The sequence below is a fragment of the Pristis pectinata genome, chromosome 29 (genome assembly GCF_009764475.1).
Source record: "Pristis pectinata isolate sPriPec2 chromosome 29, sPriPec2.1.pri, whole genome shotgun sequence".
NCBI lineage: Eukaryota > Metazoa > Chordata > Chondrichthyes > Rhinopristiformes > Pristidae > Pristis > Pristis pectinata.
Window position 1 is genome coordinate 2647561 of NC_067433.1, and position 13000 is coordinate 2660560.

The 13000-nt window shown below is 49.6% G+C and overlaps 1 protein-coding gene across 1 annotated transcript; it reads left to right on the forward strand.

Annotated features, from left to right (window-relative positions):
- The first annotated feature begins 267 nt into the window (after positions 1 to 267).
- npy8br (neuropeptide Y receptor Y8b) lies at positions 268 to 11462 on the forward strand. The gene is made up of 2 exons (XM_052041258.1): positions 268 to 559; positions 8919 to 11462. The coding sequence occupies exon 2, from the start codon at positions 9108 to 9110 to the stop codon at positions 10221 to 10223; it is 1116 nt and encodes a 371-aa protein (XP_051897218.1). The 5' UTR covers positions 268 to 559; positions 8919 to 9107; the 3' UTR covers positions 10224 to 11462.
- The last annotated feature ends 1538 nt before the right edge of the window (positions 11463 to 13000 follow it).

Sequence of the window (13000 nt, forward strand, 5' to 3'; positions counted from 1 at the left end):
GAGGGGGAGAGGGGGAGGGGGAGAGGGGGAGGGGGAGAGGGGAGAGAGGGGGAGAGGGGGAGGGGGAAGGGGGAGGGGAGAGGGCGAGGGGGTGGGGAGGAGGGGTGGGGAGGGGAGGGGAGGGGTGGGGAGGAGGGGTGGGGAGAGGGGCGGGGTGGGGAGGAGGGGGAGAGGAGAGGGAGGGGGAGAGGGGAGAGGAGGGGGTTGAAGGGGGTGTTTGTTCTCCGGGAGGAGGGCGGGGTCGCTGGCTGCCGGCAGCCCGGCACCAGTGCAGGGTGCGGGTCCTGCCCACCAAGCGTTAACCCTGCGCCGCCTGCCAGCGCAGGGACTCGGCTGCCGCTGACTGCGGAGCCGCAGTCTGACCGGGACTGCAGTGGTGTTCCCGCGGAGGACGCCCCTCTCGCCGGCCGGCGGATGCTCTGAAGGGACCCGGGGGTGAAGGCTCACCTCATCATCCGCCCAGACTCGCTGACAGTCCGGACAGAAGCCTTTGGGAGCGGCCCCCGAGCCCCCTCCCGTCTGTCAGCCGCCGTCTGTGCGCTCCTCTCGGCCACTGCAGGTGAGTCCACAGCTTAGCGCTTCTGCATCCCTTCGTGTGTACAGTCTCGAGGGGCTGAACGGCCTGTCCCCCTGCTCGGGGATGAACAGTCTCCTCCTGTCCCCATGGAGCGTTGTGGAGGGGTCGAATGGCCTCCCCTGGTCCTATGTGAGACCCTGGGGCGGTGGGTGTGGCTATCAATGGGCTCTTCCTGTGCAATGACCTCCTCCTGGTCCGACCTCAATGACGAATGGCCTCCTGGTACTGCTGTGCCTCACATTCCGAGAGGCCCCATTCCCGGGCAAAGGCACAGAAGGAGGCCATTTGGTCCATCGAGGGCAGGATGGCTCTTTATGGAGTGGTCTGGTCAGTCCCTGTCCTGCCCTCTCTCTGCAGTTCTGCCTGTTATGCTCCCTCAATTCCCATCGGAAGGCTCAGGGCAGATGCCGGAACCTGGAATAACAAGCAGAGCGCTGGAGGAACTCAGGGGGCTGAGCAACACCTGTGGAGGCAGAAAGTGTAAGGTGAGGCTTCTGAGTTTGGGACTGAGGGGGAAGATTGCCCATAAATAGCAGTAGGTTGGGTGGGATAGAGACTGGAAGGTGATAGGTGGAACCATCTGCCCATCACCCCTTCCCCATCTGGTTCCACCTTTCACCTACCAGCCCTGCCCCATTCCCCCACCGACTGCTATATTCCGGTAACTTTCCTGTTGTCTCTTAGTCCTGGTGAAGGGTCTCAACCTGAAACATCAATTTAGACCTTTTGCCTCCACAGATGCTGCTCAGCCTGCTGAGTTCTGCTCTTTGGAAGACTGGTTGACTGGGAGTGCTTGTAAAGACTATCACTGTGTTTTAAAAAAAACTATCCTCACATTTCCCCTCTTTCTTTCAGCCATCACTTACAAAGTCAAAGTCCAGTTTATTGTCAGATGCACAAGTCCATGTGTGCACGGGTGCAATGAAAAACTTACTTGCAGCGGCATCACAGGCACAGAGCATCAGATAAGCAGCATTCACAAGAAAAATACAAATTAAACATTAATTAAACACAATTTTTACAAGAAAGAACACAATTAGAAAAAAAAACGAAGTCCATTTTAGTGCAAAGTGATTATAGTGTTGCTAAACTCTAGTGATTAGGGTTGTGCTGGTCGGTTCAAGAACCGAATGGTTGAAGGGAAGTAGCTGGTGGTGTGGGACATCAGGCACAGTATTTTAGGTACGAAGAATAAAAAGATTCCTGAACCTGGTGGTGTGGGGACTTCAGGCTTCTGTACCTCCTGCCCGATGGGAGCTGTGAGAGGATGGCACGGCCTGGATGGTGGGGATCTTTGACAGAGTCATACAGCATGAAAACAGGCCCTTCAATCCACTGGGTCAGGACCGTCCATCAAATTTACACTAAACCTATTAACACAATTACCTAGACTTTATGACATTAGCAACACATTACACAGACACGGAAGTTTAACTTCACCTTAATGGCCACATTATTACATCCTACCGGAGGAATTCACTTCGTTCCACCTTCTGCCTCATCCCACCTTCTCCATGAGACTAAATAGTTTTCTCTCTTCCTCACTTCTGAAACACTGACTGTTTCTCCATAGATGCTGTCTGACCTGCTGAGATTTTCTAGCAATTTCTGTTCTTATAAAAATCAAAAGAGCTGCAGATGCTGGAAATCATAAATAAAAATGGAAAATGCTGGAAACACTCAGCAGGTCAGACAGCATCTGTGGAGAGAAGCAGAGTCGACGTTTCAGGTTGGAGACCCTTCGTCAGAACTGGGGAGGAGACAAGAGGCTACAGGGATGGTGGGGGTGGAGGATGTCCCTGATCGAGTAAAACAGTGGTCACCATCGGGAGAAGTTGTCAGGTTATCTGGTCAGTGAGTGAATGGGACCAGTTAGAGGGTTAGAACATTGACAAAAGAATGTAGGAGTGTGAAATGCAGAGCAGGAAGAGATGCCCAGCAGGTCAGGCTGGGCATGTCCTCCACTCCCAGAGAGAAAAGAAGGAAAAAGGGTTGGGGCGAAGAGGGAGAGTAAACAATCTGAGCTAATATCACAGATACTGACCGAGAATACAAGTCACCTGAAGTTGTAGAATTTAATATTGAGTCCAGAAGGTGCAACGTGCCCAAATGGAAGATGACGTCCTGTTCCTTAGGTTTCCCTTGGTCCTCACTGTGACAGTGCCGGGGGTCACAGACTGGTGGGTCAGGGTGGGGGTGGGATGGGGAATTGAAGAGGCAGCCACAGGCAGCTCAGGGTCCCCCACGTGGACTAAACACAAGTGTTCCACAAAGTGATCACCCAGTCAGTGTTCGGTTTCCCCAGTGTAGAGGAGGCCGTGTTGTGAACACTGAATGCTGTGCACTAGATTGGAAGAAGTGCAAGTGAATCGCTTGGGTCCCCGGATAGTTGAAAGGGAAGAGGTGGAGGACAAGTGTGGACGTTACAGGGGAAAGTGGCGTAAGGGGTGGGTTGGGGGGTGGTGGGAACGGAAGAGTGGACCAGGGAGTCACAAAGGGAACAGTCCCTGCAAAACGCTGAGAGGGGAGGAGAGGGGAAGATGTGTCTGGTGGTGGAATCTCTTTGAAGGTGGTGTAAATTGTGGAGAATGATCTGTTGAATGCCGAGACTGGTGCGGTGGAAGGCGAGGACCAGCAGAAATCTACCCTTGTTCTGTACCAGAGGACAGGGGGTGAGAGCAGAGGCGCAGGAAATGGATAAGATGTGGTTAAGGGCTTTGTTAACAATGGTAGAGGGGAAGCCATGGTTCAGGAAGAAGAAACATGTTTCACAGGCATCAGACAAATATGATGGAGACAGAGGAACTGGGAGAATGGAACAGAAACCTTACAGGAGCCAGGGTTGAGCAGAGAGTAGTGAAGATAGCTGTGGAGTCGGTAGGCTTGTGTGTGTTAGTAGGTAGCCTATCTCCTGAGATGGAGACAGCGATCTGGAAAAACAAGGAATGAGTCAGAGATTGATCATGTGAAGTTCAGGGCAGGGTGGAAATTGGCAACAATAATGAAACAGTTGAGTTCTGTATGAGTTCAGGAGGCAGCACTGATCTGATGTACCAGAAAAGCAGCCAAGGGAATAGGTAGGATTGAAATAATTACTGTTCCACATTTCCCACGAAAAGACAGTCAAAGCTTGGGCCCATGTGAGTGACCATAGCTACACCTTTGATCTGAAGGAAACGAGTGGAGTTGAAGGAGAAGTTGTTCAATGTGAGAACAAGTTCATCCCAGTGAATGAGTGTGTTGGTGCAGGGGAACTGGTTGGGCCTTTGCTCAAGCAAGAAGCCGAGGGCTCGCAGACCGTTGTGATGTGGGATGGAGGTGTAAAGGGATTAGATGTCCAGGGTAAAGATGTTGCGACCAGGGAATTGGAAAAGGCCAAAATGATGGAGGGCATCAGAATTGGAAGGAACTAGACCAGAGGAGAAAGGATAGATTCAAGGCAGGAAGAGATGTTCAGTGGGGCAAGAGCAGGCTGAAACAATGGGTCTGCCAGGGCGGTGCTGCTTGTGGATTTAGGGCAGGGGATAGAAGTGGGCTGTGTGGGGCTGAGACACTATAAGACTGGCAGCTGTGGAGTGAAGATGTCCTGAGGTCCATGGCCTGACTTTCAATGGTGGGGCCATGCTCCAAAGGGAGATATGAGGAGCTGTCTGAGAGCTGACGTCTGGCCAGAGGTCAGTTCACCAGACCACATCAGCACCACTCTCGTCAGTGGGTTTGATGACAATATTGGTTCTTAGTGAATGGAATGCTGCAAGTTCAGAAGGGAGAAGGTTACTTGACTTCCCAACTTTTGTACTCAGTGGCCGACCGATGAAGGCAAGCATGCCGTACGCTTTCTTTACCACCCTATCCACTTGTGTTGCCACTTTCAGGGGGCTTTGGACTTGTACCTTAAGATCCCTCTGTACATCGATGCTCCTAAAGGTCCTGCCATTTTCTGTTTACTTTCCTCTTGCATTTGACCTCCCAAAGTTACAGAAGACCTCCAAAAAATGCATCACCTCACACTTGTCTGGATTAAACTCCATAAACTGATCACATCAAAATCTACGGAGCTTCACTGGTTAGATACTGAGTTGATGTTCCACTGTCTATAATCAGGATAACTCATAATAAAGGGTCAGCCAATCAGGACAAAGATAAGATGAAACATCTTCACCCAAAGGGTAGCTGAATATTTAGAATTCTCTACCCGAGAGACTGTGGCGGCTCAATCACTCAGTGTATTTAAGACAAGATCAAAAGATGTTTAATATTGAGGGAATCAAGGATATGGGGGTAGTGCAGGATCAGCCATGATCTTACTGAATGGCCTGGCAGGCAAGAGGGGTTGAATATTTCCCCCCCCCCCCGTTCTATTTCTGATGTTCTCCTGCTTATCATATTTCACTCCGGTCCATCAGAGTATCTCCCCTCACTCCTGTACCTCAGGCCCATGCTACAGGTCCTTTAAGCAAGCCTTGAGTGTTTGTGTGGTGAGGGAGGGGCTTCGGAGTGAACTGGATCTATTGGGAGGGTATCTGCAGATTGCAGTGGGAAGGCATCTGCCCTTGAACTCTGGGGACTACCGGTTGGTGGCAAACCACCCAAAATAAAAAAAAGCAAATACCTTGCTTTTCAAATCCTTGGGCAGAAATTAATTTACAATTCATTATTTTGAAAGGCCTATTTGTTTTATTATTGGCTGGCTTGTTTTGCCAATATTGTGCATTGTGGGACTTCTCAGAAAATAGCCATTTGTGCTGCTTTACTGATATTAATTCAAAACAACTGGCTGAAGAGAAAATACATCTACTTGAAAATTGCCCTTGAGGTCCTTTAACACCAAGAAGCAGTTGGCATCAAATTAACATTTCATTTGAAGGATTGCACTTCACTCAATAATCCGCTGGGTCAGCCGGCAATATGGGGTCAAGTCTCCAGACTGAGGCTCAAACCCTCTCGGAGAGAGTTAACACCCCCTGAGACATAACAAGGTATCTGGACATTCTAGTTCTGATGAAGGGTCATTGACCTGAAATATTCACTCTGTCTCTCTGATGCTGCCTGATTTCAGGAAGCCCATTTCAGGCTCCCTTGGTTTATTTTAAAGCCTTTGTTCCATTTTTAGGCTGCAGAAAAGATTTACGAGGATGTTGCCAGGACCTGAGGGCCTGAGTTATGGAGGGAAGTTGGCCAGGCTAGGTCTTTATTCCTTGGAACACAGGAGATTGAGGGGTGACCTTACAGAGATTTATAAAATCAAGAGGGGTATAGATAAGTTGTACGGTAACAGTCTTTTCCCCAGGGTAGGGGAGTCCAAAACTAGGGGGGGGATAGATTTAGGATGAGAGGGGAAAGATTTAAAAGGGCAACTATTTCATGGGGTGACATTGTGATGGTGAAGGTTAGAGGGATATGGGCTGAAATTGGGACTAGCTGAGTGGGCACCATGGTTGGCATGGACTGGTTGGGCCGAAAGGCCTGTATCCATGCTGTGTTGCTCTGTGACTCTATATCTGATCATATGAGTGAGTCAGATTGACTTGTGCGCTGCACTGTTTGTAGCTTTTGAAAGGATCCAAGTAACAATAGCTCTGATAAGCTACCTGACTTTGTCCAGGTGAGTGGATCCAGAGGACACCAGCTCCACATGAAAGGGAGGTTCAGAATTGTGCTTCAGTCAGTCGTTGCTTAGGGTCCTGAGAGAAACAGAGGAAGGTGAGAAAGTCAATTAAAATGCAGCTTCCACAATTTCTTTCATTAAGTAACACAGAGTTAGGACACAGTCTCTGATCATTTGGATCCTGAGTTGTGAAGGACATCACAGCTCAGGAGTTACAGCATTCCCAAACCTGACCACCTCTGGTGCTCTTAAGATAAGATAAGATAAGATCTTTATTAGTCACATGTACATCGAAACACATAATGAAATACATCTTTTGCATAGTGATTTTGGGGGTGCAGCCTGCAAGTGTCACCACTCTTCTGGCGCCAACATAGCATGCCCATAACTTCCTAACCCACATGTCTTTGGAATGTGGGAGGAAACCGGAGCACCCGGAGGAAACCCACGCAGACACGGGGAGAACGTACAAACTCCTTACAGACAGTGGCCGGATTTGAAGCCGGGTTGCTGGCGCTGTAAAGCATTGTGCTAACCACTATGCTACCGTGCCATCCGTCTGTAGGTTAGGAATAAAATTGTTATATTAGTTTATTATTGTCACATGGTACAGTGAAAAATTTTATTTTGCATGCCATCCATACAGATCATTTCATCACATCAGTGCATTGAGGTAGTACAAGGGAAAATAGCGGAATGCAGAATAAAGTGTTACAGTTACAGAGAAGTGCAGTGAGGTAGACAATAAGGTGCAAGGCAATAACGAGGTAGATTGTGAAGTCAAGAGTCCATCTTATTGCACTAAGGGAATGTTTTATAACAGCGGGGTAGAAGCTGTCCTTGAGCCTGGTGGTACGTGCTTTCAGGCTTTTGTATCTTCTGCCTGATGGGAGGCGGGAGAAGAAGGAATGTCTGGGGTGGGTGGGGTCTTTGATTATGTTGGCTGCTTTACCGAGGCAGCGAGAAGTGTAGCCAGAGTTCACGGAGGGAAGGCTGGTTTCTGTGATGTGCTGTGTCCACAACTCTCTGCACTTTCTTAAGTTGTTGGTGAGGCCACACTTGGAGTCTGTGTACAGTTTTGGTCACCCTGTTATAGGAAAGGGATGGTTAAAATGGAAAGAGTGACTCTATGATTCTATCAGACGGGTCAAGGAGAGTGCGTGAATACCACGCTGTGAGGGGTGAATCATAAAAACAACTTATTTCTCATCCTGCTGCCTCACTCCATTGGCTGCTATTCCTCCCGTTTCTGAAGCTAATCATCATTTACTGAACCAAAAAAAACAGAGTCCTGTGGTTAACCTTTTATTCAGTCTCTGCTCTGAGGAGATGTTTTCTTTACTTTTACCTTTTCGTAGGGGTTTACTCTGGCTACTGACGGAAACTGTGAAATGTGTAAAAGGAAATTAAAGGTAAAGATGTAATAAGAGAAAAAAGCAAGAATAAAACAGCAAAAACAGAATTAAGGAAAACTGAGGGTTTTATTTTGGCCTCAGCCTTTAAAGAGCCCACCAGGAGGATGCTTCAGCTCTTTGGAAATTTTAAATGGGTGTTATGCCAACTACACTGAAGCTAAAAGGCAGAAAATTAAATTAGGTAGAAATGGAATTAAGGGAAACAAAAGTTTTCTTCATAACAAATGAAATTGAGGTTACAAATTGCAATCACACTTTTTGGAAGCCCCCAGTGAGGCTTGAATGATATCAGTGTGTTTCATTAGGTGTCAGGACTGACAGGTCTAGTCTGCGTTGTTGGTCTGCCATCATTTCCAAGGGGAGTGGGGAGGAGCTGGGTCCAGTCCACAGCCCTGCCTGTCTCCACAGCTGGTTTCCTGTGGTTAGTAATTCTCACACTTGGCCAGAAGAAACTTGGTCCCTGCCCTGCAAGTGGCCAACATTATCTTCAGGTACATTCTTGAGGTGCTTTCTCTGTGTTGGGTATTTGAGCATCATCTGGTCAATTTCACCAACAACGTTCCCCTCTAAACCTTGGATAAACCCAACCCTTCCTCCGGTGGCTCAGAGCAACGTGAACATATCAGGAATCAGATCCCATTATGCTCAAGATTAGTAAAATAGATATTTCAGGAAAATACACTTTCATGTGAAAGTCCTGCCTTCATCTTGGTGATGTTCTGCTTCTGTTATTGTTTATCCCTTGTAGCTTAGAGTTTAATCCGGCCACATGTCAGGTGTTGCACTTTGGGAGATCAAATGTAAAGGGACAGAACACATTTAATGGCGGGACCCTTAACAGTGTTGTACAGAGGGATCTTGGGGTCCAAATCCATAGCTCCCTGAAAGTGGCTGCACAGGTTGATAGGGGGGTAAAGAAGGCGTATGGCATGCTAGATGAAAAACACGATGATGCTGGAGGAACTCAGCAGGCCAGGCAGCATCTGTGGAGAAAAGCAGGTGGTCAATGTTTTGACCTGCTGAGTGTTTCCAGCATTTTTTGCATTTGTGTTTGACACAGACCTTTGGTGCAACATACAGATGTCTTTTACCGGGTCAGGCAGCATCTGTGGAGGGAAATGGACAATTGATGTTTTGGATCGTGACCCTTAATCAGGACTGAGAGAGGAGATAGCCAGTTCAAAAAGGTGAAGGGGTAGAGCAAGAGCTAGCAAGCGATAATCTTGTGTGTTGCTCCAGATTCCAGCATCTTGTGGTGGTCTGCACTGTTCTATGAATGTGAATCAGGAATTGACTGGGGTTTGCTCTCCCTACTCAGGAGGCTCCAGATGGTGCGGAGAAAGCGGGGACGACACTGATAGTTTCCTCCGTCCATTCACGTGAGAGTGAAAGAGGAGCAGGGAATGGGCTGAGAGAGGAGCCATGTCAGTCTTGAGGAAGGCAAGCTGAGGACATGTTGGTCACCTGGGGCCACCAGTGAGGGAACGTGTACCCAGCCCTTCGAAGGATGGATCAGAAGTTGAATGGGACTCTAAAGTTCCTGCACGCCTCCTGGCTGAACTCCTCGCTGCTGGTGGAGCAGTTCCCACTCTGTTCTGACTCAGTGAGCAGCACCACCTTCCTGCTGATGGCCTACAGTGCGGTGATGGCGGTGGGAGTGATCGGCAACACCTGCCTGGTCCTGGTCATCACCCGGCAGAAGGAGATGCGCAACGTCACCAACATCTTGATCGCCAACCTGTCCTGCTCGGACATCCTCATCTCCATCATCTGCCTGCCAGTGACAGTGATCTACACCATGATGGACCGCTGGATCCTCGGCGCCATGCTCTGCAAGCTGACCCCCTTTGTGCAGTGCACGTCCATCACTGTCTCTATCCTCTCCTTGGTCCTCATTGCTTTGGAGAGACACCAGCTGATCATCAACCCCACTGGTTGGAAGCCAGGGGTGGGACATGCCTACTTGGCAGTAGCCATCAGCTGGCTGGTGGGATGTTTCATCTCCTTGCCCTTTGTGTCCTTCAACGTTTTAACCAGTGAGCCCTATGCAAACATCTCCTTCCTCCCAGAGGGGCTGGGGGACCAGGTGGCTTGCATCGAGCACTGGTCCTCAGAGCGGCAGAAGCTGGCCTATACCACCTGCCTCCTAGTCTTCCAGTATGGGCTGCCGCTGCTCCTGATGCTCACCTGCTACTTCCGGATCTTCCTGCGCCTCCGAAGGCGGCGAGAGATGGTGGACCGGCCCCGGGACGGCAACCGCAAGGTCAGCCACAGCCGCAGGATCAACATCATGCTGGCCTCCATCGTCGTGGCCTTTGGCCTGTGCTGGATGCCGCTTACCATCTTCAACACCGTGTTCGACTGGGACCACGAGGCCATCTCCATCTGCCACCACAACCTGATCTTCTCTCTCTGCCACTTGACGGCCATGCTGTCAACTTGTGTCAACCCAGTCATCTACGGCTTCCTCAATGCCAACTTCCAGAAGGAAGTGAAGGCCATGCTGTACCAGTGTCGCTGCAGTGGTCCCTCAGAGAGATATGAGACCTTCCCACTGTCCACGGTCAACACTGAGCTCTCAAAGGCTTCCCTACACCTGGGCTGCACCAACAATAATGTCTAAACCTCAGCCACCTTGTGCCTTTGTGGATCCTTTGACCACTGTCATTCTTGTGGCTGACTGTACCGTCATTCACCCCATGCCCAGATTTACAGTCGGAAGACCCCTGCAGATTTATCTGTGGTATGCTGTTAGTGGTTGCTTTATATGATCGAAGACCACCTGGATAGGGGGCCAATGGTTGGATGAATTATCTACCCAGAATGTGACAACCCAGTGAGGTAGGAGGAGGAACCAGGACAGTTGGAAGGAAGCAATGAGAGTGACTCCACCTCTTCCGTAAATGTGACTGCATTTGTCCAGTTCCCAGGGGTCTGGCTTGGGCCAGAGGTGGGTCCATGAGCTGGTTTGTGTTTGAGACTTACTGGAGCTCTGGTCATTCAGCTGGCTGGCCCCCAAGAGTGCTCTACAAGGATCGGGGGCCTCCGGACAGCTCAGGGGATGGCTTTCTGGGAGTCAAGGACGTGGATAGGGTCTGCCTTTACTGGCTCTTTGCCCAATATTACAATGGAGGCACCTCAAGGGGCCATGTTATGGTCATGGGTTGCATGCTGTTTATCACCTGGTGTCATGTTTGTTCAGCTTGATTGATTGCCTTTGGACCTCCTGTGTTAAACAAGGAAAGGAGCCTTCACTTGGCATGTTATTGAGCCTCACTTGTGGGGCAGGAAGATTTTAAACCAGTGTATCTGTAAGTTCTGCAACATTACACACAGAGAATCAGAAGGCCTGGAACAAAATCTCAGTGGCTTGGCCTGGGCCCAGCAGGAAGACTCAGTAACTCAGCCTGGGCCTAGTGGGAAGGCTGATTAACACACTTCCTTTACCCAAGAGCCACTTTGGATTATATTAATTGTGACTGCAGAAAAGTGCTGGGGAGAGTTGAGAAAGCAGCATCTTTTTTCATAAAAACAACCTTAAAATGCATGAGAACATTTAATAGATCCTCTGATGTTTTCCACACTCAGTCCTACCTTGAAGAGGCCAAGACGTGTTTGTGAGCCTTCTTGGGAGAGAGGCGGCCAGTGGGGTAAATGAGAATGGGGAAGGGGTGGGAGCTCGAACTGTGAGGACAACTTTGTCCCCACAGGAGCTTGCGTCTCACTCTCAGAGTATTCTGCTCTGTGTCGGTGTTTGTAAATATTTTAAACTGCCTTCTCTTCTATCTACAGAAAAACAATTGTTTAATTAAAGCTCTTGATTCTATGACAATTCAATGTCCATTAAAATTTACCACACTCAGTTGCTTGTACTCATTTCAAAGACTCGTTGCATTTCTACAAAGGTTGTCCCATGTAAGAGTGCAGGGATTTCTGTCTCTGATGATCTGTGCTTTGTTTCTTCAAAGTGCAGGTTAGAGTGAAAGGCGAGGGGGCCATAGAACACAGAACAGTACAGCACAGGAACAAGTCCGTCAACTCACCATGTCTGTGCCGACCATGATACCAACCCAGACTAATCCCGTCTGCCTGCACATGGTCCACATCCCTCCACTCCCTGCCTGTTCATGTGCCTGTCTAAACACCACTATCGTACCTGCCTCCACCACCAGCCCCAGCAGCCCGTCCCAGGCACCCACCGCTCTCTGTGTGAAAAGAACGCCCCGTAAACCGCATGTACACTTTCCCACCCTCATCTTAAAGCTATGCCCTCTAGTATTCAATATTTCACCCTGGGAAACACACACTGACTCTGTACCCTCTCTATACCTCTCACAGTTTCATTTACTTCTGTCAGGACTGCCTGATTCACAACTGTGTCAGTCTGGGCAGCAACGAGGGCTTAGATTGAGAGTAAAGTTCCTTCTACACTCTAGGGGCAGGTACAGCATGGATTAGATAAAGAAGTAGAAATGGTTTAGGTACAGAGTGAAGCTCCTTTGCTGTCGGATCTCCCTCTTCTCTTCGGGGCGGAAGTCCATCCCGTCACTGACTTCAGGAAACTACTCATTTCAAACTCTCACTGCTTGCAATCAACTGGACAGCAAAGTGCCCCAGGAAGGGATGGGGAGAGAGTGAGTGTGTGTGTGTGTTGGGCGGTGGGGTGGGGAGAAGGAGATTAAAGCCTTATGCACTTGCTCCCTTGGGTAGAAAGGAGGGGGCGGAAGATGAGCTGGAGAGAGTGCTTGGAGAGGGAATGAAGACCTTCCCACCTGCTCTGCTGAAGAGCAAGAGCTCCTGTGGCAGAGATAGATCGTCACAGCCATACTGCGCAGAAACAGGCCCTTCGGCCCATCTTGTCTATACTAACCATTAAGTAGCCCATCGATACCAATCCCATTTTCCAGTACTTGGTTCGCAGCCTCGTCTGCCTTGGAGAGCTGAGTGCTCATCCAGATACTTTCTAAATGCCGTGAGAGCCTCTGCCTCCACCACCCCCTCGGGCAGTGTGTTCCAGATTCCAACCACCCTCTGGGTGAAGATAATTGGACCCCCCCCCCCCCAGCCCCCTTTCACCCATCTTCGTCCCCCTCCCCCTTCTGGTTCCATCCACCCACAGGTTCCCCCCCTCCCCCCATCACTCTATTTGGTTCTGGTTCCAACTCCCACTCACCTCTCCCCTACTCTCTCCTCATGGTTCTCATTCCCACCTCCTTTACTTATCAGAATCCAGCACTGGTAACCTTAGTGCTCCTGCCTCAGAGCACGAACTTCTGAGCTGAAGCTCCAGTGCCGGTGTCACAATGGCAGAGATGCTGTCTTCAACCTCAAGAGGGCACAGGTCATCTCAGGGCACAGGTCATCTCAGGGCACTATCTGAACACCCAGGTTCCTGGTATC